Source organism: Eschrichtius robustus, chromosome 3, assembly GCF_028021215.1.
Source record: "Eschrichtius robustus isolate mEscRob2 chromosome 3, mEscRob2.pri, whole genome shotgun sequence".
Classification (NCBI taxonomy): domain Eukaryota; kingdom Metazoa; phylum Chordata; class Mammalia; order Artiodactyla; family Eschrichtiidae; genus Eschrichtius; species Eschrichtius robustus.
In genome coordinates, this window is record NC_090826.1 from 21,456,910 (window position 1) to 21,484,614 (window position 27,705).

The 27,705-nt window shown below is 57.6% G+C and overlaps 1 protein-coding gene across 1 annotated transcript in view; it reads right to left on the minus strand.

Annotated features, from left to right (window-relative positions):
* Positions 1 to 1,323: 1,323 nt before the first annotated feature.
* Positions 1,324 to 27,705, minus strand: part of SLC9A1 (solute carrier family 9 member A1) — a 54,891-nt gene continuing 28,509 nt past the window's right edge. Inside the window, exons 2-12 of the mRNA XM_068539243.1 lie at positions 19,541 to 20,001; positions 16,214 to 16,464; positions 15,074 to 15,291; positions 13,896 to 14,098; positions 11,873 to 11,962; positions 11,322 to 11,392; positions 11,043 to 11,216; positions 10,696 to 10,810; positions 10,441 to 10,542; positions 3,806 to 3,878; positions 1,324 to 3,184 (exon numbers count right to left, since the gene is read on the minus strand). Of these exons, the coding sequence (XP_068395344.1) occupies positions 2,847 to 3,184; positions 3,806 to 3,878; positions 10,441 to 10,542; positions 10,696 to 10,810; positions 11,043 to 11,216; positions 11,322 to 11,392; positions 11,873 to 11,962; positions 13,896 to 14,098; positions 15,074 to 15,291; positions 16,214 to 16,464; positions 19,541 to 20,001 (2,096 nt within the window). The 3' untranslated portion in view covers positions 1,324 to 2,846. The remainder of the gene's footprint in view (positions 3,185 to 3,805; positions 3,879 to 10,440; positions 10,543 to 10,695; positions 10,811 to 11,042; positions 11,217 to 11,321; positions 11,393 to 11,872; positions 11,963 to 13,895; positions 14,099 to 15,073; positions 15,292 to 16,213; positions 16,465 to 19,540; positions 20,002 to 27,705) is intronic.

Here is a 27,705-nt window from a genome sequence, read left to right on the forward strand (position 1 = left end):
TGTCTCCCCTCTAAACCCACTCTCCCCTTGTTCCATTCCTGGAAGGCTGACCTCTGTGGACTACACTCAGTGAAGTCACTCAGGTGCCTCCGCTTTTGGCTTGCAGATGGGTCTGACCAAGGGGAGGCACCAGCAGGATCAAAGTCAGAACATTTATCCCCTGGCTCCGTCCGGCAGAGGCTGTGTTCTGCTCCCCATGGCTGTAGCCCCAGCAGGGCATCCCCTCCCACCCACCCCCCTGCCCCCATAGTAACAACTCCCTCCTTTCGCTCTTCAGGTCTAGGAGTTGTAACGGCTTCCTGTAATGTGAACCCCCTGGGTCCCATCCCTGGTAGGTTCCCTTAACCCTGCCCATACCTCTGTAAAGAATTCCATAGTTGAAGGCTCTTCAGTAACCCTTTGAGTGTACCATCCGTTTCTAGCTGGGACACTGATACAGAAATGGATTGTGTGGTCCCTCCGTATGGTCCTTTTGGCATGGACCTCTTCAGGTTTTATGGATCAAACCAGCTCTGTTCACAGGTCCCAGTCTGGGCAAAGGAGATGCTTTCCTCCGCAGAGCAGGTTCCAAGGGTGCCGGGGGTGTGTACCAAGGCCTCACTGCCCTCTGGCGGCCAGCTCCTGAAAATGCACCTCAGGGATCCAACCTCAGCTGAACTCAGCCCACTGGGCACTGGTGCTGAGCCCATTTCACTCCTGAGCACGTTTCACCCAGGGGTTATTGTTCCCACTTTAGAGCGGAGAGCCTCTCCATTGCCCTTAGTATAAACCAAAATCTTGACCATGGGCTGCAAGGTCCCATCTTCGCCTCCCCTCCTGTCACTCTCTGCCCCAGCCACATCAGCCTTTCCTCAGATCCTAGGGTGTTCCCACATGCAGCTCCCAATTAGAACATGTGGGCACTCTCTGAAACCTTCTTCACCAGGTTAACCTCGGCTCATCCTGTAGTTCTATCCATCACTTAGGAAAGTCCTCCTCATCACCCCTTCCTCCCCTCACTGTCATACACACACACACACACACACACACACACACACACACACACACACACACACACACACACACACACACACACACACACACACACACAGTTTTCCTGGTAGGACTGATTAATGTTGCTCTTCCCCAGAGGCTGAAGGAGCCTGAAGGGAGCGTCTTGCTTTGCTCACAGCTGTATTCCTGGTGCTGGACCCACAGTAATAACCACACCAACCTCTGACATGGATTAAGTGTTTCTCTGTGCCGGCCATTGAGCCAAGTCCTTCAGGCCCCTGGGCCACCCTCCTCCCGCAAGTCCCTGGTCCCCAGGGAGCAGCCCTCGACTCTATCAAAAACTCACACGGATTTATTAGAATATGAAAAAGATTCGGTTTCTTCTGTACAGGCGGCAGAGCGGCAGCAGCTGTGGTGGCTTTGAACATGGTTGTCAACGTCACCCTTGCACGGTGACTCCTGCCCGAAACAGCACTTACATGGAGAGGAGGGGGGACAGATGAGCACCCACTGCCCAGTCCATTGGGAAGGGGGACGCTCTGACTATTGCACAATCCTGGGGAAAGGAGTACCCTTGGGAGAAGGACAGACACCAGGAGGCCTGGGCCTGGCCCATGGTGGCAGTGGGAATAGGAGTGTGTGTCTGTGAGCAAAGGCCTCTGGGGGCCCAGGACTCAGCCCACCCACCAGCCCTGGCCGGTGGGAGATGCTCAGGGGAGGCCCCTCCCCCGAGGACGGGGCTCCACAGCAAGCTGGGTGCAGTGCTTATAAGAGAGGTTCCAGGGGCCAATGGGGGAGGGGAGAGGGATGAGAGAAAGAACAGGCCAGCGGGAACTGAGGGTCAGGCCCAAGAGAAAGAAGGTGCCAGGAGGCCTGGCGTCTGTGACTTAGAGAAAATCATGATTAGGGTGTGTATGTGAGCGGGTGAGGTCACTTCTGAAGTCAGAGCCCTGGGGACAGAGGACTGTTTTGGGGGAGAGTGTTGGGCAGACAGGCACAAATGAGGATGGCTAATGCTCCAGAGTAGGATGGCTGGAGCTCTGTTCAGCTAGAGGTTTTCAAAAATGTTTTAAAAACAGGAATGCCCTCTGTGCAAATAGAATCATACATGGAAGTGTGAACAAACAAAACAGATAAAAAGGCAGCACTTTCTGGAGCCCCTGGCAGCGGCCCCTGAAGGGCCCAGTGGTCCCCGCTGGAGCACAGTTTGGAGAGCTGAGTCATATCATCGTCCAAAGCGCCCCAGCTCCAGACAGAGCTCAGAGATGCCCTCAGCCTGCAGCTCTGAGTAAGGACAGGTCAGGTGGCTGGCCAGGGTGACGGAGCTGGCTGGAGGAGGGTGGGACGGCCATGGGTCACCGATCCCTCCCCCAGTCAGATGCCTGGTCCCCTAGTCTTAACGCTGTTAATGGAGGGCCTGGCTTAGGCCAACAGAGGCCTCGGCTCCTTCCCTTTCCAGGAGGGACCAAGGCTGAGCCAGAGGCTCTTTGGTTAGAAACTAAGATTGACTTCAATGAGGAGGGTGACAGATTGGGAGGGGGCCCTCCGAGGTCTGGGAAACTCAGCGGCCCTGGTCTGGGTATGGGAGAGAGCTTGGATCAGGAAGGGCAGGGTTTGCCTCAGCCCAGCAGGTCTGCCAAAGGACTGGGAAGGCAGTTCTGGTGGGAGGGAGGGCGCTTCCCAGGAGGCAGGGGGAGCCGTGCTGCGGTGGGGGCTATGGGCCCAGCTGCCATGCGACAGGGGGAGGGGCAGGGCCAATCCAGGTCGGGAAGGACGAGGGGAGCCCCGCCAGCAGGCCCCTGCTCTGGTGGGAGAGTCTGTGGTGGGACGGGCACCGCCCGCTGGCCCCAGTGCTACTGGCCCTTGGGGATGAAAGGCTCTCCCTCCCCAGGCTCAGGATGGGGGCCTGGGTCACTGAGGCAGCGCTGTATCCTCTGGGAGCTGGGGCTGTCACTCGGCGCAGGGCTGAAGACGTCGTCGGTGCCTGGGGACGAGGGCTCCTTGGTCCGCATCATGATGCCCCTGTCGTCCTCATGGTCCTCCTCGGCCACCCTTTCTGGATCCCGGCTCAGCCCCAAGACCTTGCCCTTCAGCTCCTCGTTCACCAGGTCCACAGACTCGGGCGACTGCGGGGAGGCTGGGTCGATGGTGATCGCAGGCAAGTCGGCCTTTGGCTCATAGGCCAGCGGGTCTGGGGACGGAGAGCAAGGCACAAGCTGGCTTCTGTCCCTGAGCCCTGCCCAGCGTGCGCCCCACCTCAGCCCGTGCCAGCAACTCCTACAGAACCTCAGCAATCCTGGCGCGCTTCAAATCACTCCACAGGGGCCTTTCCAAGCCCTTGTCAACACAGCAGATTGCTTTTCTTCCCCTCGGACGGGGGTCTGAGAGGTAGGACTGTGTTCCCCTCCTCAGCCCTGGGGCTCCCATAGGAGTCCCTCCTCAGACCAAGAATTCAGGCTCCCTCCTGAGCCACCGGGTCCTGGAAGGTCTGCCCTTGTTTTCCCCACACGCTGGCGATCCCAACGGTGCAGCCGCCTCCAGCCTCCCTGCCAGGCACCCAGCTCCTCAGCAGGAGCCCCACGTGGAGCGCTCTGTCCCTGGGGAGGACAGCAGGGCCACTCTTCTGCCCGCTTTGGTGAACCCCCAACTCTACCCGATGTAGGAGGAGCTTGGGAGGAGGTCAGGGAGGGAGCAGCCCATCCTCCCCGCGGGCTCTCTGAGGCCCGTCCCTGTTGGAGCCTCATCCTCGGGATGGTGGCACCGTGTGCCCAGCCTTGAGGCCCCTCGCCCAGCACCCTATGCCCTGCCTTACCTGAGCCAATGCGGGCCCGCGACATGGTGGGCGAGTCCAGCTTGTGGGCCGGCACCGTCAGGTAGTTGTTGATCTGACAGAGGAAGAGCAAACAGGGGTGAGCCTGGGCGGCCCCTCTGGACGGCGCCCAAGGCCAGTGGCCACACCCTCCTTTGGTGTGTCTGGGGCGCCCGTTCCCTCTCTGCCCGGGCCAGTGCTAGGTCCTGAGGGCTTGGTCCAGCCTCTTGCCAAGCTCTGCAAACTCCGGGGTGGCCTTGAACACGCCCCTCGCTGCCCCGCCTCTCCCACGGTGACACTTGCCCAGACTCTAGCTCCAGCCCACACCTACCCCTGAGGTACAGACCCAGAGAGTCAACTCAGGAGTGTCACCTGGGCCCTGGATGGCCCCCAGGTATCTCAATGCAACACGCTGAAACTGAACTCAGCTTATCTTCCTGCAAAAGCTGTTCCTTCCTCGGTGTCCCCTCTCTCAGCCACCACTCCCGACTACCCCAATGGAAGGCTAGACATGACCCCTGACTCCTTTTCCTCTTCCCTCAGTCCCACCGCAATCTGGTGACCAAGTCTTGCTGCTTCCACCTCCTAAATGTCCCTCCAGTCTACTTGCTCCTTTCCTCCCCCTGCCACTGCCCTAAGCCGGGCCACCCCCACTGCTTCCCGTGTCGTTCCCTTGCTTATTAGAACCCTCCTTCATGACTCTCCACGCCCTTGGAATCAAGCCCAAACCCTTACACCATTAACAAGCTTCCTGGAAAGCTGAGCCCCCTCAGTCTGTGGTCAGGAACTTATGCACAGCTTCTTCCTTCCGCCTGGACCTCCCTCTGCCACACCCCCTACCCTGTGGCTCTTATTCCTAAGCATACCCTGACCACTTCCCTGTTCAAGGTGCTCAGGGCCCCTTGCACTTCCTGTCCTGCACGGGCTACTGCATGAGAAGCTCCGTAAGGGAGTGACTGGGCCACTTCACCACCGGATTCACGGAGGATACTCTGCTGCTTGGCACTTAGGAACCGCTCCACAAATGCTTCCTGAACAAATGAATGAAGGCGTGCGTGCCTTGCTTTGCGATTTTGGACAGGTCCCTTTCCCCTGAGCCTTAGTTTCCTCACTAGAAAATGAGGGGTTAGAGCACACGGACAGACTCTTCTAGCTCTGACGCCTGAGGGCGCAATGGGGGAGGGGGCCTCTTTGCTGCTCTGAGCGGGGAAGAGGGAGGGAAGGCAGCTTTCTGGAACCCGCCCTGGGGCTCAGCCTTTGAACCAAGTGGAGGAGGCCAAAAAACCAGATCGGAGCGGCTCCATCTCCAAAGGGGCCTGGTGGTGGCAGTGCAGGAAGAGGAAGAACCCAGGCTCCCGGAGAAAGGCGGGAGCCAGCTCCGGTCCCAGACACACCTTCTGCTCCAGGTGCCCAGCTCCAGTCCCAGACACACCTTCTGCTCCCGGTGCCCAGCTCCAGTCCCAGACACACCTTCTGCTCCAGGTGCCCAGCTCCAGTCCCAGACACACCTTCTGCTCCAGGTGCCCAGCTCCAGTCCCAGACACACCTTCTGCTCCCGGTGCCCAGCTCCAGTCCCAGACACACCTTCTGCTCCCGGTGCCCAGCTCCAGTCCCAGACACACCTTCTGCTCCCGGTGCCCAGCTCCAGTCCCAGACACACCTTCTGCTCCCGGTGCCCAGCTCCAGTCCCAGACACACCTTCTGCTCCCGGTGCCCAGCTCCAGTCCCAGACACACCTTCTGCTCCCGGTGCCCAGCTCCAGTCCCAGACACACCTTCTGCTCCCGGTGCCCAGCTCCAGTCCCAGACACACCTTCTGCTCCCGGTGCCCAGCTCCAGTCCCAGACACACCTTCTGCTCCCGGTGCCCAGCTCCAGTCCCAGACACACCTTCTGCTCCCGGTGCCCAGCTCCAGTCCCAGACACACCTTCTGCTCCAGGTGCCCAGCTCCAGTCCCAGACACACCTTCTGCTCCCGGTGCCCAGCTCCAGTCCCAGACACACCTTCTGCTCCCGGTGCCCAGCTCCAGTCCCAGACACACCTTCTGCTCCAGGTGCCCAGCTCCAGTCCCAGACACACCTTCTGCTCCCGGTGCCCAGCTCCAGTCCCAGACACACCTTCTGCTCCAGGTGCCCAGCTCCAGTCCCAGACACACCTTCTGCTCCCGGTGCCCAGCTCCAGTCCCAGACACACCTTCTGCTCCCGGTGCCCAGCTCCAGTCCCAGACACACCTTCTGCTCCCGGTGCCCAGCTCCAGTCCCAGACACACCTTCTGCTCCCGGTGCCCAGCTCCAGTCCCAGACACACCTTCTGCTCCCGGTGCCCAGCTCCAGTCCCAGACACACCTTCTGCTCCCGGTGCCCAGCTCCAGTCCCAGACACACCTTCTGCTCCCGGTGCCCAGCTCCAGTCCCAGACACACCTTCTGCTCCAGGTGCCCAGCTCCAGTCCCAGACACACCTTCTGCTCCCGGTGCCCAGCTCCAGTCCCAGACACACCTTCTGCTCCCGGTGCCCAGCTCCAGTCCCAGACACACCTTCTGCTCCAGGTGCCCAGCTCCAGTCCCAGACACACCTTCTGCTCCCGGTGCCCAGCTCCAGTCCCAGACACACCTTCTGCTCCAGGTGCCCAGCTCCAGTCCCAGACACACCTTCTGCTCCCGGTGCCCAGCTCCAGTCCCAGACACACCTTCTGCTCCCGGTGCCCAGCTCCAGTCCCAGACACACCTTCTGCTCCCGGTGCCCAGCTCCAGTCCCAGACACACCTTCTGCTCCCGGTGCCCAGCTCCAGTCCCAGACACACCTTCTGCTCCCGGTGCCCAGCTCCAGTCCCAGACACACCTTCTGCTCCCGGTGCCCAGCTCCAGTCCCAGACACACCTTCTGCTCCAGGTGCCCAGCTCCAGTCCCAGACACACCTTCTGCTCCCGGTGCCCAGCTCCAGTCCCAGACACACCTTCTGCTCCCGGTGCCCAGCTCCAGTCCCAGACACACCTTCTGCTCCAGGTGCCCAGCTCCAGTCCCAGACACACCTTCTGCTCCCGGTGCCCAGCTCCAGTCCCAGACACACCTTCTGCTCCAGGTGCCCAGCTCCAGTCCCAGACACACCTTCTGCTCCCGGTGCCCAGCTCCAGTCCCAGACACACCTTCTGCTCCCGGTGCCCAGCTCCAGTCCCAGACACACCTTCTGCTCCCGGTGCCCAGCTCCAGTCCCAGACACACCTTCTGCTCCCGGTGCCCAGCTCCAGTCCCAGACACACCTTCTGCTCCCGGTGCCCAGCTCCAGTCCCAGACACACCTTCTGCTCCCGGTGCCCAGCTCCAGTCCCAGACACACCTTCTGCTCCCGGTGCCCAGCTCCAGTCCCAGACACACCTTCTGCTCCAGGTGCCCAGCTCCGGTCCCAGACACACCTTCTGCTCCCGGTGCCCAGCTCCAGTCCCAGACACACCTTCTGCTCCCGGTGCCCAGCTCCAGTCCCAGACACACCTTCTGCTCCAGGTGCCCAGCTCCAGTCCCAGACACACCTTCTGCTCCCGGTGCCCAGCTCCAGTCCCAGACACACCTTCTGCTCCAGGTGCCCAGCTCCAGTCCCAGACACACCTTCTGCTCCCGGTGCCCAGCTCCAGTCCCAGACACACCTTCTGCTCCCGGTGCCCAGCTCCAGTCCCAGACACACCTTCTGCTCCCGGTGCCCAGCTCCAGTCCCAGACACACCTTCTGCTCCCGGTGCCCAGCTCCAGTCCCAGACACACCTTCTGCTCCCGGTGCCCAGCTCCAGTCCCAGACACACCTTCTGCTCCCGGTGCCCAGCTCCAGTCCCAGACACACCTTCTGCTCCCGGTGCCCAGCTCCAGTCCCAGACACACCTTCTGCTCCAGGTGCCCAGCTCCAGTCCCAGACACACCTTCTGCTCCCGGTGCCCAGCTCCAGTCCCAGACACACCTTCTGCTCCCGGTGCCCAGCTCCAGTCCCAGACACACCTTCTGCTCCAGGTGCCCAGCTCCAGTCCCAGACACACCTTCTGCTCCCGGTGCCCAGCTCCAGTCCCAGACACACCTTCTGCTCCAGGTGCCCAGCTCCAGTCCCAGACACACCTTCTGCTCCCGGTGCCCAGCTCCAGTCCCAGACACACCTTCTGCTCCCGGTGCCCAGCTCCAGTCCCAGACACACCTTCTGCTCCCGGTGCCCAGCTCCAGTCCCAGACACACCTTCTGCTCCCGGTGCCCAGCTCCAGTCCCAGACACACCTTCTGCTCCCGGTGCCCAGCTCCAGTCCCAGACACACCTTCTGCTCCCGGTGCCCAGCTCCAGTCCCAGACACACCTTCTGCTCCAGGTGCCCAGCTCCAGTCCCAGACACACCTTCTGCTCCCGGTGCCCAGCTCCAGTCCCAGACACACCTTCTGCTCCCGGTGCCCAGCTCCAGTCCCAGACACACCTTCTGCTCCAGGTGCCCAGCTCCAGTCCCAGACACACCTTCTGCTCCCGGTGCCCAGCTCCAGTCCCAGACACACCTTCTGCTCCAGGTGCCCAGCTCCAGTCCCAGACACACCTTCTGCTCCCGGTGCCCAGCTCCAGTCCCAGACACACCTTCTGCTCCCGGTGCCCAGCTCCAGTCCCAGACACACCTTCTGCTCCCGGTGCCCAGCTCCAGTCCCAGACACACCTTCTGCTCCCGGTGCCCAGCTCCAGTCCCAGACACACCTTCTGCTCCCGGTGCCCAGCTCCAGTCCCAGACACACCTTCTGCTCCCGGTGCCCAGCTCCAGTCCCAGACACACCTTCTGCTCCCGGTGCCCAGCTCCGGTCCCAGACACACCTTCTGCTCCAGGTGCCCAGCTCCGGTCCCAGACACACCTTCTGCTCCCGGTGCCCAGCTCCAGTCCCAGACACACCTTCTGCTCCCGGTGCCCAGCTCCAGTCCCAGACACACCTTCTGCTCCCGGTGCCCAGCTCCAGTCCCAGACACACCTTCTGCTCCCGGTGCCCAGCTCCAGTCCCAGACACACCTTCTGCTCCCGGTGCCCAGCTCCAGTCCCAGACACACCTTCTGCTCCCGGTGCCCAGCTCCAGTCCCAGACACACCTTCTGCTCCCGGTGCCCAGCTCCAGTCCCAGACACACCTTCTGCTCCCGGTGCCCAGCTCCAGTCCCAGACACACCTTCTGCTCCCGGTGCCCAGCTCCAGTCCCAGACACACCTTCTGCTCCCGGTGCCCAGCTCCAGTCCCAGACACACCTTCTGCTCCAGGTGCCCAGCTCCAGTCCCAGACACACCTTCTGCTCCCGGTGCCCAGCTCCAGTCCCAGACACACCTTCTGCTCCCGGTGCCCAGCTCCAGTCCCAGACACACCTTCTGCTCCAGGTGCCCAGCTCCAGTCCCAGACACACCTTCTGCTCCCGGTGCCCAGCTCCAGTCCCAGACACACCTTCTGCTCCCGGTGCCCAGCTCCAGTCCCAGACACACCTTCTGCTCCAGGTGCCCAGCTCCAGTCCCAGACACACCTTCTGCTCCCGGTGCCCAGCTCCAGTCCCAGACACACCTTCTGCTCCAGGTGCCCAGCTCCAGTCCCAGACACACCTTCTGCTCCCGGTGCCCAGCTCCAGTCCCAGACACACCTTCTGCTCCAGGTGCCCAGCTCCAGTCCCAGACACACCTTCTGCTCCCGGTGCCCAGCTCCAGTCCCAGACACACCTTCTGCTCCCGGTGCCCAGCTCCAGTCCCAGACACACCTTCTGCTCCCGGTGCCCAGCTCCAGTCCCAGACACACCTTCTGCTCCCGGTGCCCAGCTCCAGTCCCAGACACACCTTCTGCTCCAGGTGCCCAGCTCCAGTCCCAGACACACCTTCTGCTCCCGGTGCCCAGCTCCAGTCCCAGACACACCTTCTGCTCCAGGTGCCCAGCTCCAGTCCCAGACACACCTTCTGCTCCCGGTGCCCAGCTCCAGTCCCAGACACACCTTCTGCTCCCGGTGCCCAGCTCCAGTCCCAGACACACCTTCTGCTCCCGGTGCCCAGCTCCAGTCCCAGACACACCTTCTGCTCCAGGTGCCCAGCTCCAGTCCCAGACACACCTTCTGCTCCCGGTGCCCAGCTCCAGTCCCAGACACACCTTCTGCTCCCGGTGCCCAGCTCCAGTCCCAGACACACCTTCTGCTCCCGGTGCCCAGCTCCAGTCCCAGACACACCTTCTGCTCCCGGTGCCCAGCTCCAGTCCCAGACACACCTTCTGCTCCCGGTGCCCAGCTCCAGTCCCAGACACACCTTCTGCTCCAGGTGCCCAGCTCCAGTCCCAGACACACCTTCTGCTCCCGGTGCCCAGCTCCAGTCCCAGACACACCTTCTGCTCCCGGTGCCCAGCTCCAGTCCCAGACACACCTTCTGCTCCCGGTGCCCAGCTCCAGTCCCAGACACACCTTCTGCTCCAGGTGCCCAGCTCCAGTCCCAGACACACCTTCTGCTCCCGGTGCCCAGCTCCAGTCCCAGACACACCTTCTGCTCCCGGTGCCCAGCTCCAGTCCCAGACACACCTTCTGCTCCCGGTGCCCAGCTCCAGTCCCAGACACACCTTCTGCTCCCGGTGCCCAGCTCCAGTCCCAGACACACCTTCTGCTCCCGGTGCCCAGCTCCAGTCCCAGACACACCTTCTGCTCCAGGTGCCGGGCCTTCTGTCTCTGGAGCAGCATCTGGTTCCAGGCCTCCTCGTACGGGTCCGCCACCAGCGTGTGTCTGTTGTAGGACCGCAGCTGTGGGAGGAACAGTTGTCAGGCAGGGCAGGCCCCAGAAGCTGGGCCTGGAGGGGCTGGGCGGCTCTGGGCGTGTGGGGCGGGGCTGGAGCAGAGAGGGGGCGGAGGGGCTCCTCTGCCGTAGCGGGGGCCGGGTGGGGAGGAGCCCCTCACCCGCTGCCTGGTCTTCTGCAAGTTATTCCTCAGGATCTTGCGGATCTCCTCTTCCTTGTCCTTGGACAGTGCTGGCAGGATGCGCTCGGCAGGCAGGGACTTGGGGTGGATGTTCCTGGGATAACGGGGCACAGATGAGAAAACTCCTGGGACCCTGGGGCCTGCTGGGCTGGGCCAGAAGGGTCCCCGGGGGATGGCCGGGAGGGTGGGTCAAGCCTCAGGTCCTCAGTGTGGCCCTGCAGCTCTCCCGCCCACCCCGGTAGGATGCCCCAGGGGGCCTGCTCCAGCTGGGTGTCGAGGGGTCAGTGCGCCTGCAGAGGCTGCCAGGGCTGGCCACTAGCACTCACTGCATGGAGACGGTGGAGACGGCAGAGGGGATCTTGCCCATGCCCCCACTTTCCACCAGCTCGATAGCCTGCTTCATCTCCATCTTGTGGTAGAAAGCGATAAGCTGGGGCTCCTTGGAGCGCTCGCCAGCTATCAGACACTTCTTCACATACTTCTTATTAAACCGATTGAGCCTGGCGGGAGGAGGGAGGACATGGATGAAGCCACCTCCTGGGATGGGTTGATGCCCAGGCCCCGGGAGACCCTTACCTGCCCCTCCCCACCCTCCTGCCACCTACTTGTCCTTCCAGTGGTGGTGGCCGTAGTGGCCACAGATGTCCTCGATGCCTGTCAGAAGGTGGTCCAGGAACTGAAACGGGCCCAGGGCCAGGTCAAGCCTTACTACTGGGCTCCTCCCCTACCAAGACTTCTGAATGGGCGCCCCCCTTCCACCCTAGTGCAGCTCTGCTCAGCCCAGCCCTATAGTTCCAGGACCAGCCAGGAGGTGGCACCTATACCTCACTCATCCTGAACCCCAGGGAAACCTCAAGCCCTCTGGCCACTGGGGCCCGGCTGAGACCCCTTCTCTGAACCCACTTGTGCCGATGCCTGGGATAGGTTTCTGCAGAGGCAGAGACTGCATGACGCCCCTTCCTCAAGTTCTCGGCTGCTCATACCACACCTCCCCATGGTGTGACCTGGTGACCTCAGGAGGCTGAAGGACCACCCGGGCACTGGGATGAGGGAGGAGGGGCTGACTGAGGGCATGGACGCGAGGCCTAGCTGCTCCCCAGCTTCCGGAGCCTCCTCCTGCAACACAGGGCCCAGGCCCAGGCCCAGCTTCCAGTACCTGCGTGTGGATCTCCTCGTTGATAGAGCGCTTCGTTTCTTGCTTTTTCTTCACAGCCAGCAGGTCTACCAGGGGCCGAATGGTCATGCCCTGGGGGGCAGGTGGGCGTCAGGCACTCTAGCTCTGCTACTCTGGCTGGGAGAGCACAGAGGTCCCCCACCCCAGCGTCCCTGAGTCTGGGATGCCCTCTGCTCTGAGGTCCCCAATCTCCCAGCAGCACTTATATAAAGCAGGTCCTTAAGGCCCGCTTCTTCCCAAAGACACAGCCAGCGGTTTCACAGCCCATCCAGCCGAGTGACTCACACACAGGCATCTAGCCCAGGTCAGGGGTCAGAGGGCCTGGGTTCAAGTGTGAGCTCCACCACAGATGCGTTCTGTCACCCCAGGGAAGTCAGGGCTGGCTAACAGGGAGGACCACCTCTGCTCTGCCCCCCTTGCAGGACTGCTACCAAGGAGGACCTAGTAAGAGCAGCAGCAATTTAACTGCACACTTGCCATGTGCCAGGACCAGTTGTGTTTTACTAGGATTAGCACTTCAATACCCACAGTGACCCTAAGAGGTAAGCCCATTCATTATTCCCATTTCACAGATGAGAAAACTGAGACTCAAAGAGGTTAAGTAACTTCCTAAGGTCTCACAGAAGTAGTAAAGCTGGATTCAAACTCAGGCAGGGAGGTCCCTACCTCAAAGCTGCTTTCATTAAAAATGGGCTTGGTAGGGCTTCCCTGGTGGTGCAGTGGTTGAGAATCCGCCTGCCAATGCAGGGGACACGGGTTTGAGCCCTGGTCTGGGAAGATCCCACATGCCGCGGAGCAACTAAGCCCGTGTGACACAACTACTTAGCCTGCACTCTAGAGCCCACAAGCCACTACTGGAGCCCGTGTGCCTAGAGCCCGTGCTCCATAACAAGAGAAGCCACCGCAGTGAGAAGCCCGCGCACCACAACGAAGAGTAGCCCCCACTAGCTGCAACTAGAGAAAAGCCCGTGAGCAGCAACTCAGACCCAATGCAGCCAAAAATAAATAAATAAATAAATAAATAAATAAATTTATATTAAAAAAAAGGGCTTGGTAAACCATTAGCATATACAACTGCAAAGTCAAGGTGATAAAATATTTTTGAAGATGGAAGCAGGGTAAGACGACAAAAGAGGCAGTCCCCTCTCCTTTCAAAGGACAGCAAACAAGTCCAGCCCCAGGAAGTTTCCTCTCTACTGTTTTTTCCTGGGAAGGCAATGGTGTTTCCCAACTAGGGCCTGGCCAGGATTAGTGTCCAGGAAAGATGGAGGGGATGGTAGAGAAACAGAGGCCCAGACAGGGTGTTTCTCACTTGCCCAAGGTCACAGGTCAGATAAGGAAAAGCAATTTACATCATCTCAGGCTGGGCTTCCTTGGGGACTCTGAGGGCGGTGAGGCTCTCAGCTAAGTCTGGGCTGTTTAAATGCACAGGAATCACGGCCAGCAGGCTGGAAGGATTCTTCAGGATCATCCAGTCCAGTCCCCTCACTTCACAGATGGGGATCTGAGACCCAGAGACGGGAGGAGAGTCTTTCCCGGGGTCACACTGACAACAGCAGAGCTCTGGCTAACTCCAGACCTCCTGCTGGTCAGCTCAGGGACCTTTCCAGTTCCCCATGTTGCGCTATTATTCCCATTTTACAGATGCAGAAACTAAGATCCTAAGACATTAAACCACTTCCTTAAGCCCCTACAATGAGCATCATGGGCCTGCTGACTGGACCCGCTCCTCTTAATGCTACCTGGATTCCTAACTAAACTTGGCAGCAGTCTGGTTACTTCACATTCTGATTGGTCACTTTGCAATGACGCATGATCACAACTCTCCCTTTACAATTTAGGACACTGGGGCCCAGAAAGGGGGAGTGGCTTGTCCCTGTGATAACTGCACTAGTTATCAGTGGAGCTGGGACTAGAACCCATGGGCCCCCTCTCGGGTCATGTGCTTCCTCTTTCCTGGTAGAGTCAGGGTCCCCAGGCAGGGCTGCTCCACCCCGTCCAGCACCTGCACAAAGACGGTGAAGAAGATGACGGTGATGATGGCCGTGAGGAACAGGTCACACATGGGAAAGTGCTTCTTGTCCAGGAGGTAGCCCAGGGAGAAGGCGATGGCCCCTCGCAGGCCCCCATAGGCAATGATGAACTGGTCCTTGGGGGTCAGCTTCACGATGCGGAACTTGTTGATGAACCAGGTCAGGCCCAGCACGCCTGCCGGGGGCGGGAAGAGAGGGGTCAGGCTGTCCCAGGCCCTCCTGGCTTCTGCAGCAGAGAGACTTCTCTGTCTGGAGGAAGCCTCCATTAGTAAGCCCGCCCAGCTCACTCATTTCTCAGGTCCCTCAGCCCAAGATGCTCCAGATCCCTCAATCCAAGAGCTGGGTGGATCTTCAATTTAAGGGGGTCCCTCAACCTGGATATATTTTAGAGACATTACAGAGGCCTCCAGTGGCTGGAGGTCAGGAGGGGGATGGGAGAAGAGATGGCCACAGGTTGATACCTATTAAATATGATGGGTACATGGATCTACTTTTCTGTGTGTTTGAAATCTTGTGTAATAAAAAATTATTTAAAAATGCAGAGTTCGGAGTCCAATCTCAACCCACAGAACCAGAATCTCCGGAGGATGAGGCCCAGGATTAAAGGGGTTTTAAGACAGTGCAGCAAGTAAATGCGACGCCCAGACCTAACCTCAGAGAGGAGGTGAGATCCAGAGTGGGGAAGCCATGCAATCACTGAGGTAATGTGTGCCTGCAAGGTGAAGCAGCACCCAAGGGCCTAAGGCCTGGTCCCCGTGTGTACCCCAGGCTGGCAGCAGAGGTTGGGAGGAGCTGTAGGCAGCTTTAAAAGTGCTAAAGTCCAGACACCCACAGACCTGGCTCTGTGGGCCTCGGTCCCCTCCCCAGACACCGACAGGCTCAGAATCACAGGGCTCCTGAGGCCCCTCCACTGGCACACCACGACTGTCTCCCCAGAGATCACAGATGCACCTCAAGCACGTCCCTCTCTCCCCTCAAGGGCCCATCATGGCCTCAGCACTGCAGACAGCAGGAGTGGGGAAGCCCAGCCAGGAGCCAACCCCAGCCCCTCCACCCAGTGCCCTTCCCACACACACACACACACACACACACACAGCACCCACCCCCACCACACACACACACCTCCCCTGGCTCGGGCCCGGGACCTCACCCAGCACTCGGGCGATGAGGCAGAAGAGCAGGGTGCTGATGACAAAGGTCCAGTTCCAGTGGTGGGAGCCGGCCACGGTGGAGACACCGAGGAAGATGAAGATGAGGGTCTCGCTGACACTGCTCCACATCTTCAGGAAATACTTGATGGTCGTGTGGGACTTGTGGGAGATGTTGGCCTCCACATAGGGGCGCATCACCACTCCCGAGGCAATGAGCCTGGGGTCAGGGAAGAGTGGGGTTCGGGGTTCAGAGTTGAGCTGCACCCTCCCAAAGCGCCCCCACTGCCAGGGAGGCGGACAGGTGCACATCTCCTGAGCTCCCCTTACGAGTCAGACGCCCCTGCGGGCTTCGCACACCTGTTCTCACTCAGTCCTCTCACCCAACCCTGTAGACACAGGCATATTCTTGTGTTTTCCAGCCGAGAGATCTGAGACTTGTAGAAATAAAGTCGCCTGCCCACGGCCACACGGCCAGCGAGTGGCAGAGCTGAGACGCAAACGAAGGGCTGCCCAACTCCTACGCCTGTGCCTTCTCCCCGAGGCCATGCTGCCGCTCGACCTTACAGAAGTCAAGTCTGCGGCCTCGGGTTTATCCCCCCGAGTGTGGTGTCCCTTTAACCTGTGGGGGTCCCCACGGGGAGCTCTCTTCCGAGCAGCAGCCCAAGCCCTCCCAGCCTGGTGCCCACACCTGGGCCCCGTTCCTGCTGGCCCAGCCTCCTCGTTGTCACCCCCAGTGCCCCAATCCGGCCCCGCCTCCACACTTCCAATGGCCTCCCCTACTGTGAGCACCTTTGCACCTCACTGCCTCTCCACACTCCCCCGGCTTCACGACCCACGTGGGGCCTCAGGACCTCCAGGACCCTCACTTCGAGCGAAGCCTGGAGCCTCCTTGCTGGGGCTGCTGAGGGGAGCAGCAAGCGCGAGTGACTGCGTCCGGCTACCACAAGGGGTTCCCTTCGCGACAAATGAAGGGAAGAAATAGCTGGGCTGAGACTTTCCAGAACTTTAAACTCAGTGCTTCAGGGGCAGTCCCGGGACCTGGAGTCTGGATCTGGGGGCTGGGCGCTGGGTAGCTCCCTTTGACCCTACAAGCCTGGGGAATCTGAGTTGGCAGCCCCCCACGCCACGCCCAGACTCACGCCATGATGCCCGACAGGTGGAAGAGCTCGGCTGACAGGTAGGCCATGTAGCTGTAGAGGAAGACGAAGAGCGGCTCGATGACGCGGATGTGGGAGGTGAACCGGGAGGTGAAGGCTGCGATGACCCCGTAGACCACGCCCACAAACACCCCGCCCAGCGACACCACGAAGAAGCTCAGGAAGCCGAGGACGATGTCCACGATGCCCACGCGGTCGTAGTTGGCGAACTCCTCAAAGAGGTGATACAGGACCTAGGAAGAGTGCGCAGGCTGGTCGGCAGGAGGGTGGGGCCCTGCCCCACGGCTCCCTGGGGTCCACCCAGGGTGATCCTATCCCCTCCGCTGACCACGGCCATGTGGTAGCAGAGAAACCTTAGCACCGAGCAGGTGCCAAAACCACCGGCCTCGGGGCCAGAGGGTCTTCGGGCCTGCAACGTGCTGTGCAGGTAAAGAGCACAGCTCTGCGGCCAAACCACCTGGGTTGAAATTCTGGCTCTGCCGCTCCCCAGTTGTATACGTGAGGCAAATTACTCAATCTCCCTGTGCTTTAGTTTTCCTGACCAGAAAATAGGGGTAATAGTACCGACTTAACAGGGCTATTGTGAGATTAAATTAGTCGATGAAGGCAAAGTGCCTATCACGGTATTAGCTGCTACTGCACCGAGTTCGCCTCTCATGTCCTTGCCTGGATTTCGGTCTTTCCTTCAGCACAAAGCAGGGGAAGTTCAGATAATGAACTAGGACAGGACTTAACCGCTGAAGTTTTCTGAAAATATACACGGCCAGGCCATACATACCCCACTTGGACTGTCTGAAAGTGGGGCCCAGAAATTTCTGCTCAGCAGGTGGTTGCAATGAACCACGAAGTTCAGGCACTAGAGGCTCTCCATGGCTTCCCCACCTCCGGGCGGGGGAAATAAACGGTCATTGTAACACTACCATCAGACTTTAAGTGGCACTTCATACACTGTAAAGCCCTTTGATTATGGTCATCCTGCTCGACACGCTACAGCCTGAAGAGGTAGGCGGGCTAAGGATGCTTGTTCCCTTGCTAAACTTAGGCTCAGAGTAGTGAAGCGACTTGCCAGACGGCCCCCAGCCCAGGAGCAGCAGAACTGGGCCTAGAGCTTGTTCCCTGACAGAAGTGGACGGGGCCTCCCTGGGGATTCAGCTTGGAGGTTCTGCCCCCTCTTGGGTGCTGGCTGCTTGGCCTGCTCCTAAACAGCTCTACCTAGAAGCCAGCTGGGGAGTGTCCAGGCCCGGGGGACGCTGAGGGAGTGGGGAAGAGGACCTAAGGATCCTTGAGACAGAACCCTCCAAAGCCCCCAGTACCTGGGCCGCACCTGGAAGCAGGGCACCTTTGCTCCAGGGCAAAGGCCTGAGGCCACTCAGCTTGGGGCAGCCTTCAGCTCTACTGTCTGGAAAATGGGGCACTCACACCCATGCCCAGAGCTCTAGAAAGGGCCTGACTGGGGCTAGGCAGGAAGGGGAGATGCCAAGCACCGGCCAGTCCCCGGTGCTGCCAGGACACAGCCGTCTGGGAGACAGGGCAGGGCTCCGGTGAAGGACAGCAGTGCATTCTCAGCCCTGGGCTACCTAAACTTACTCCTGGCCTGAGGAAATTCATGGGTCCCTAAAGTGCATCACCTGGGCCAATGGGGCAGGTATAGAGGGCAAGGTCCTCCTTTCTGGCCTGGTACCACTGTCACTGGGACTAGAGAAGCAGAGTAGCATACTGGTAAGTGTTTGGACTCTGGACTCAAGACTGTGTAGATCTGAACCCCAGTTACATCATTTATCAGCTAATATGACCTTGGATGAGTTCCTTAATCTCTCAGTGCCTCAGTTTCCTCACCTGGAAAACTGGGGAAAATTACCACGCTAAGCTCATGGAGCTTCTGTGCAGATTAGATGAGACAATACATATTCCGACAGGAAGCACTCAGTGAACACCAGTGATTACCACCAATGCTGCCACCGTCTTGGGGAGGTGTGGCCGTGGCCCAAGGTGGCTGGACTGAGGTATCCACTCTTGCAACCACGCCCTGCTGCTCCCCAGTAGTGCCAACCTGGACCCCAACACCCAGATCCTCTGGGGAGGGCTCCGTCTCTGGCACCCACTGATTTTGCAGACATCAGTGAGTGTGGCTCCTGTCAGAACCCCGGGAGGATGACAGGCTAAGCACTGCAATCCCTGTTACAGATGGGGCAACAGGCTGGTGTGGTAACCCTGGGCAAGAAGAGACAGAACAGACGCCAGCCTGCTCAGGTCAGGCTGAGCAGCACTCCACCAGCCTCACGAGGAGCTGACGAGGGTGGCAGGGAAGGAAGAGGGAGAGGAAGCCAAGGCTGTCAGCAGCCGACCACCACCGTCTGTCACTTCTTTCAGGTGCGGCTTCCTGAGGGGCTGGGGGGGAAGTGGGAGTGTGTGTGCGAGCGTGCACAGAGCATGCACACACGTCCTTGTGTTTTTCCTGTGTGGGCAGCTGCTCTCTGAGGGGTCCAGCTAGGAGGGGGGTGTAGGTGTTTTCACAACATAACGTGAGTGTGCACATACACGTATCTGTTTCCTGAGGAAGCCGACTGGGAGGAAGGGTATGTGCAAACATATACAGCCTTGCCACGTGCAGACCCTGCAGTAGGGGATGTCTGTCCTCGCTAGACCTGGAAGGAAAGCACTAACTACTCTGCCACTCTGCAGCTGTCAAAGGTGAGGCCCAGAGAGGTACAGTCACTTGCCCAAGGTCACACAGTAAGGAAGTGGCCAACCCAAACCAACCCCCTTTACTTGTCACTTTCTGGAGGTTTTAGAGGCAAGGTCCCCTTCCACAATTGCTGCCCCTGAACTCTAAACAAATTAAACTCTAACTTAAGACACAGTTAACATGAAAGCTGAAATGCCCCTCAGAGACTAAATGGTCTATAAAGGGTAAACTGAGGTACAAAGAGGATAAGTAATTTAACCAAGATCATACCACAATCCATCAGGGACAGAGCATATGACCTGGTAAGGCCAAGAGCTCAGGCCCTGGAGTCAGACAGACCTGGCTTCTAATTTTGGTTCTATCATATTCTAGCGAGTTATTTAACTTCTTTGAGCCTGATTCCTCCTTTGTAAAGTGAGAATAATAAGCACCTCCTAAGGTGGTCATGAGGATGAAATGAGATAATCCATGTCCAGTGCCCATCATGATGTCCGCACACAGCAAGCAGGAATGGACATTTGCTATCTTATTACTATCATTAGCGGGTAGATGTGGGATTCACTCTGGACCTGGATTCGGATCTGCGTCTTGTGTGCACGTGGGTGTGGTCCCTGCCCCCTCACCACAGTGACGGCGTCATTGAGCAGGGACTCCCCGAAGACAAGGATGTGCAGCAGCTCATTGATGTGAATTTCCTCGAAGACGGCCAGCACGGCCACGGGGTCCACGGCTGAAATGATGCTGCCGAAGAGCAGGTTTTCCAGGAGGCCGATGTTGTTGATCTGCTCGCCGCCCACCAGGCACACGGCGTACATGAGGCCGCCCAGGAAGAAGGCATTCCACAGCGTGCCCACCACAGCGAAGATCAGGATGGTGCCCAGGTTCTCTGTGAACTGCCGCAGCGGCAGGAAGTAGCCCGCATCCAGGATGATAGGCGGCAGCAGGAAGAGGAAGAAGACGTCTGACTGCAGGAAGGGGGGCGTCTCGCCCACGCCCTTGATCAGGCCCCCCACCAGCAGCCCCACCACGATCAGCAGGCAGCTCTCCGGGACAATGCTCGAGATGGTGGGGATCACATGGAAACCTGCAGAGGGGCAGAGAATGGGAGGCGTGGGCTTGCGGGGAGCAAGGAGAACAGAAGGCTGGGGATGGGGTTGGGGACGAGGAGGGCAGCTGGTGAGAGGGGCACGGGCTTGGTTTCAGAGGGCCGCTCTGTTAACTTCCTGAGCCTCAGCTTCCTCGCCTGTAAAACAGAGCTGATGATACCAGCCTCAGAGGGTTGCTGTATAAACTAAGCGATGATGTTGTTAAAGGGCTTTTTGCAAAGGATATACAGATGCTATCTCTGTCACTGTCATAAAGTAGTAGAAAGAAGCAGCTCTGTATGCCTCCAGAAAGCAGAAGTTATACACTGATTACTGAGGCTCCAAGTACCTCCAAGTTCCCTGACCACCCTGTCTGCCCAGGTCAGGGTAGGAGTTCTTTTCTGGTGCCTTCCCCTCTCACAACTTCTATCTGCAATCCTAAGGGCATTACCTACACCTGAACCCAAGTCACTTTCCAGGCACAAGTTCAGGGAGACAGATGTGAGCTCAAGACCAGGGCTAACAATCCAACAATTCTGTCTGAGGGAAGACAGCCAGTTCCTCATCATGGAGGTATTTAAGCAAAAGGCAGACAATGGTTGGTGGGGAAGTGACACAGGAGATATGAAGAAGCACAGAGGAGTCAAAGAATATCAGTGCAGGAAGGAACCTGGGGAATCATACTGCCAGGGGCCTGCAAACGTGCAGAACGCACGCAGCAACTTCCAATCCCAGACTCGCGCGCTTTCCTGCTGAGCCCAGAGAGCTGCTCAGGAAGCCGACACCAATACATCAGTTTTGCATGTGAGACAAAACCTGTTTGCCACCCTGTTTCTAGCCCAATTCCACCCACTTTAAAGACAGGGCAACTGAAGCTCAGAAAGGGGAAGGGACTTGCCCAAGGTCACACAGCAAATCAGTAGCAGAACCAGGACAGAACCCAGGTCTGACTCAGAAGCTCCCATCAAATTCCGCAGTTCTTTAAGTCAACCCCTCCTTCCTCCCCATTAAGGCATAAAATGCCCCTCTGCCTGAGACCTATCAACTATCTCCCCAAGCCAGGTCCTGACCAGCAGTAGCAGCAGGCCACTCTCTGCAGCGGGTCCCCTTGGTTCCAAACCCAGAGCTGGGAGGTAGCAAAAATCCCTTTCAGAGAGGGCACCTCTCAATGCTATGGGTTTGGCTATGGATTTTTGGTTTGTTTTGGGTGAGGAGGTGGGTGGAGAAGACCTGGGCATCTAGCTGCATGTCAGGCACATAACCCCCAAGTCCTCTTGGTTAAGAGGGTCTGCTTGACACTTTGCTCAAGGTGAAAGCTCTTGCTCTCCTACCCTCCTTAGCCTGTAAGCTCTGTGCAGGCAGATTCCATATCTGTTTATCATTATATCTCCAGGGCTGGGGACACAGTAGGCACTCAACAAGTATCTATTGATCTGAAAATGCAAAGGGCTTGGCCAGGACCCACATGATTCCCGATAAACTGTTTGGCTAGGTCTCTGCTCTCTTCATCCCTGAGATCCTTGGGAAGGAAGAGGAACATCCCTCCCCATGCCCAAAGCCCTCCTGCTCTCAGGTACTGATCTGGGTGGTGCCAGTACAGCTACAATTCAAGACTCAGTACACTATCTGGCCCAGAACCTTGTCACAGCGCCAAGCACCCAGGAGATACTCAAAACATGTTGGAAAAAAACGCATCTCCATCCTAGGCCAGGAGGCTTGAAAACAGACCTGACCAAAAGTCACCTCTTTTGCTAAAAAGGCCCCCTCCCCCGTCCCCTGTCTTTGAGTGTCCTTCAGTAACCCTCAGTGTTCACCCGGCTGGTACACTGGGAAAGGTAGGTCAGGTTGAGTCCGAGTCTCCCTTGCTCACTTGCTAAAAGGTTAAAGTCCAAACTTTCAGCACTGCCTCCATCATCTGGTCCTGCTCCTGTCTCATGCTCCCCACTCCCCACTGTCAATTTTTTTTTTTGGCCGCGCCGTGCGGCTTGCGGGATCTTAGTTCCCTGACCAGGGATCGAACCTGGGCCCACAGCAGTGAAAGCACCGAGTCCTAACCACTGGACTGCCAGGGAAGCGCCCCCACTGTTTATTCTTATGTTTCAACCTTGACAAATTCCTTGCAAAGGAGCTACATCCTCTTTTGCCTGCAGAACTTTGTGTAGTCTAGTTTGCCTCTCCAGAACACCATTCCTGTACCTCTACGCCCCACCATGTGTGGCTGACACCATATCCTTGGGGAGACAGGACAGCATGTGAGTTTGGGGAAGTCAAACCCAGCCAGCTGACCTCCACACCCCTACCCCCCACCCCTGGGAGCTGAGCACCAACGGCTGCCTCAGGAGAAGGCGGAGTCTAAAGAGACAGCCCAGGGCAGGTGGAGGACAGCTTCCACCTCCACCTAGCATGTTAGGCTTTGAAACTGCCTCACCGCCCTCTCTGCCATCATCCAATCCACAGAGCTTTCCTGGCCCCAGGAAGTGCCAGGCAGTGCACGGAGACCCAGAGACAAATAAGCCACAGCCCCGGGGTGGGGGTGTGGGGGTGGTTGGGTGTGTGTGTGTGTGTATTTGTGTGAAACAAGCCAAGAACAATGACATGAAGAATGTTCACTACTCCTAAAGGTGCATCAGGATCCAGGCCCTGAGCAGGGAGCATGGCACATGTCATCTCTTTAGTTCTCACAACAGCCCTGTGGGATAGGTATTGTCCCCATTTTGCAGAAGAGAAAGCTGGGGCTCTGGCAAAATTCAGTAGCCTCCCCACAGTCTAATGGAGGAGTTCGACTCTAGCTCAGAGCGTCTTACTTTCTTCAAATAAGCCAGCCCCCAGAGTACCTGGGGTGGAGCCCTGCTCCCGGAGCAGATCCTCCCAGGTCTTCCTGTGTTGGCCCTGCCTCTCAGAGAGCAGAAGAAACTCCAGGCCCCGAAGGCGAGGGAAGGGGGGGATGGGGCAGGCCCAGGCTGGGGAGGAAGGTCTGGGATCCACGCTGGCTCCAGGAGCCAGCGGGTAGGCGGCACATTACTGGAAAGCAGCTTCAGGGGGAGGGGGTAGATTCTGTCATCAGCACGGTGGAAGGGGGCCTGAGGGCCTGTTCTGGCGTGTCCCTCTCCCAAGGCCCTGACTCCACCCTGTGGAGTCCCCACCCTGTACCCCTGAAGAGTCCCCTCAAAGCGCAGGAAGCTTGCTGACACTGACTGAGGTGAAAGGGGGACAGTTGGGTTCCTGGTCCCCTCACAAAGGCCCAGCACTGAGGCAAGACCCCAAGATGCCAAGACATGAGGCAAAACTTCCAAGGCTCGAACTTGTGGCAGTGGTGATGTCACCAGGATGGAATCAGGGGTGGGGCAGAGGCAGTTAGAATCAGATCCAGCACCGTGAGAGGTGAAACAGACCTTGGAGATCATCCAAATCCTCCATTACATGGTTGGGGAAACTGAGACTCAAAAGAGAAGCGGTGACCTGTCAGTGGTCACGACCAGTCCCACCACCAGAACCCGCGAAGCTCCAAGTCCAATGAGCACTCAAGCCACACGGCCTCCTTCAGGAGCACCCAGGCCTCCCAGAGCAAGGACAGGAGGAGAAGGTGTGGAATTCAACATCCCCGCCATGGGGCAAACCCTCCGACACAGGTTGGGGCTGGCCTCCCTTTGATGTGAAGAGGCTGGGGGAGGGGAGAGGTGTTTCTCACTCTGTCCAGTGTAGGTGGCAGTTGGGCAAGTGGGGGCACTGTGGGAACACACACACACACATACATACATACACACACTCTCACTCTCTCTGACACACATTCACACTCACACCCACACTCACTCTCTCACACACGTACTGACACACACACTCGCTTTCTTACACACACACATGCACACAATCACCCACATTCTTGCTCTCTCTGACACACATACTCTGACAAACACACACACTCACCCACCCTCTTCTCCTTCTTACACAGACACACGCACATACTCTCTCTCTGACACACACACGTAAACGGAACAGGCACTGGACTAAACTTCAGATTGATGAGGGGCTCCTGGTCCTCTGCAGCCTCTCTGCTCTCCACCATGAGAACATTTTATTTACAGCTCCTCAGACTGCCTGCATCTGCTGAGACTGGCGCGGTGGAGCAGGCAGGCGAGGCTGTCCCACATCACCCTTGGTTGCCGGGGTGACCAGACACCCCAGTCCCACTTCCCGAATCTTTCCCCTGCCCTGGCGGTCAGAGGAGAGTGCCGGGAAAAGGGGCCTCCTTGGCTCACCAGTGCCGGGTCACCAGGGACCCAGGGGCACGCGATGGGCTCTGCTGCCCTAGTTCCAGGCCTGAGGACTGCTCTGGGGCTGCAACTCGGCCGGGTCCCAAGGGATTCCTGGTTGCACAGCAATTCCGTTTCTTTAACTCCCTCTTCAACTGCCCCAGCAACCAGTCTCAACTACAGTAATGAAAGGTAATATCTCCCAAGGAAAGCCTGGTACTCTATAGTTTACAGCAGTGTGCTGACACGTCTAACTTACTTGCACCTCACCAAGCTCTGGGAAGTCACAATTACCATCCCCTCATTTTAGAGATGAGGAAACTGAGGCACAGAAAGGTGAAGCAACTTGCTCAAAGTCAAGTGGCTGGTAACGGATTCAAATCCAGACAGTCTGGCTCCAGTCTGTGTTCTTAGCCACTCCCTACATTATCCCTGGTTTTATTCTTATTTTGTTTCTAAGTGGAGCATCAGAACCCAGGACTGAAGAGCCCCAAAGTGGTTCCCAGGGTGCCAGAGGTATTTCTTTCCAGGAGCTCTTCTCCAGGGAAGTCTCGCCACTGCTCCTCTTCCACTCTAGAGGCCGAGGAAAGACCTTGGGGAATCTTTCCCATCTTTTAAGCCTGCCGCCTCACTCCCCAGTTAACTCAGCCAGAAGGGGTCAGTCTTCTCCTAAACTCCTAGGGTAGGAGGAGGGAATTGTCAGATTGCTCAGCCCCTGCCTGCCTGGTCTGTATTCAGCTCCGGTCTCCACTGGGGCTGGAGGGTTCTTTGGGGTAGGAGGGGCTCTGATTGTTCTTGAGTCAGATTCCTCTCAGTGTCGATTCTTCCCACCATCAATGTCAGCTCTGAGGACCAGGGAGAAAGATAAACCAGACGCAGTTGGCGGCGCCTCAGTAGATTTGCAGCCAGACCGGCAGAGACAAAGACATGTGGCACTCGCCACTCTGCCCTGGGTTCCAATCAGGGTGTAGCCACTGACTAGCTTGGTGGCCTTGAGCAAGTTACATCTCCTACCCGCAGTTTCCCCATCTGTGTAAAAGCCTATTTCAGAAGGTTTCTGGAGCACAAGAGGACATCATCAGGGCAAAGAATGCCAAACAATGCTGGCACTCAATGTTAGCAAAAAGCGGTGACTGCTATTATTATTATAATCTTCAAAACCCAGGTATAACATGAATCACTCTACGTTATCATGACCTGCTGGTGCGCACTTGTCCATCACTTAGGTGTCAAGCTCCTTAAGGGTGGGAACTTTCTAGAGTCATCTGGGTCTCCAGCTGCCAGCATAGAGTAGGCATACTAACTATTTGTGAATTGAGATAAAATTGACTTTCAGATGTGAAGTGTGGGAAAAAGGGAGGGGACTCTGAAATTTCAAGAGTAGGTGATGCTCCCAGAGCAGGGACCATCTGAATTGGGCTTTGAAGTTCACCAGAGAGAGAAGCAGGAAAAAAGCCATTCTAGGGTCTGTATTCTTTAAAGACCCCAGCATAAGTGCCCTGCACGAAGCAAATGGATGTATGGGTAATGAATGAATGAAAAACAAGGAAAGAAAAAGACATATAGGAAGGCTTGACTTCGCCAAGCCTTTGCCAATATCCAAATATGAGTGTTGCTGAGAAGATTAAATGAGATGGTGTATGTAAAACACTTAGCACAATACCTGTTACATGTCTCTTTGAGTCTTGGTCCCTCCTCTGTCACTGGGGTGATGAGTGACCTGGTCACCCAGTGACCAGGGTGGCTGTGTCACTAAGATCATTTATTTAGAGCTCCTGGCCCACAGGAGTCACCCAATGAGTGACAATTTAAAAAAAATATAAACCAACAGTGCCCACTCAGTAAGACTATATTTGATCATGATTCACTTTAAGATACAATCTCCAGCACAGAGAAGGAGAAAAACACTTACTGGACACTTAGAGTGTCTGATGCAAGGCTTTTACATATCTCCTCTCATTTCATCTCATATCCTGACCCCCATTTGACACATGAAGAAACTGAGGCTCAGAGAGGTGAAATGACTTGCCCAAGGCTACCTAGCTGGGAAGTGGCAGAGTCAGAATTAGAACCCAGGTCTCCTAATTGCCAGTTCTTTGTGCCAGGCTGCATCAATGAAAACTAAACCTGTGAGCATCAACAGGAAGAGAATTCAAGTCTGCAATATGCCTCCCCTGCAAGACAGCCAAAAATAAATCTGTTCCAAGTACCTGGAGAAGAACTGTTCCCCATGCTGGTGGAGTCAGTCTCTCTCTGTGCCTTTTCCCATCATTCTTCCAAATGGTACCTCTATCTCTTGCCTGTTTCAATCTACATCTCAGGGAGACAGGGTCCCACCCTCTGGGAACATCGAGTCTGGGTGGGAAATTAGCTAATAAGCTAGCTGAGAACACAACAGCATGAGCTGGGCCACCTGAGGCATGGGGAAGAGAGGACTAGGCCAGGAGGTCAAAACCTGGGTTTGAGGCCCAGCTCTGCCCTTTAGTAACCAGGAGGCTTGGGCAAATCATTACACCACAGACGGCCTCAGTTTCCTCAGGTGTAGACAACTGAGAATCAAGGGACTGGATACAGAAGCACCTGTACATTGTGACATGGCAGACACACTTCAGAGATGATTCATAAAGGAGAGGTAAGGACAGAAATGCCACATGGGCCAGAGGGCAGGGGGGACAAGGAGACTCGAAAGCAATAAGCAGAGTGATGCTGTGACTGCCGGGCCCTCTCGGAGACCTGGCAGGGGAAGCTGTGATCAGGATTCCAGGTTCGTTAACCCTTAGCACTGAACCTCCCATCCCTATCAACCCCTGTCCTCCAGTTGCTAGAAGTCCCCAAACCCCATCTCTGTGCACACAGAGGGAAATCCTTCACCTTGAACTTCTACCCACCTTTCAAAACCCAGTGCAGGTGTCACCTCCTCTGGGAAGCCTTCCCTGAACCCCCAGGCTGAGTCAGGTGCTCCTGCAAACTGAGGAGTGAGAGCTCTGTAGCTGGTGTTCTAGTCGACTTGGCAGCCCAGCACACGGGGCTGGCACTAATCCTGTCGAATGGATCTGAGGTGGCTTTCCAAATATCCTGAGCCCCATGAAAATAATGCTCAGGATGAGTGGGTTAAGGGAATGATGGAAGCTTCCTAAAGGATGTGGAATTGAAGTTGGGTCTGGAGGGCAGGGGGGCTGATGGGGGAAGAGTGAACAAATGTACAGAGAGGGCGTCTCAAAAGCCGTCCAAGGACCCTGAGGCCTCCAGCCAGCCTGGAAATGAGACTGGAAGCGAGGAAGGTGCTGGCACACAGCTGGAGGAGGCAGGCGTGCAAGGACCCAAGTCAAGGGGCCCGAGCTGATGCTGCAGCCCTCAGAGGGGCCCCTGACCTTCAGGCCTGGCCCTTGAGCCAGGTTCTATTCCTGCCCTGCCTTTCACTCCCACCAGACTTCTCCCTGGGTCTCAAGACCC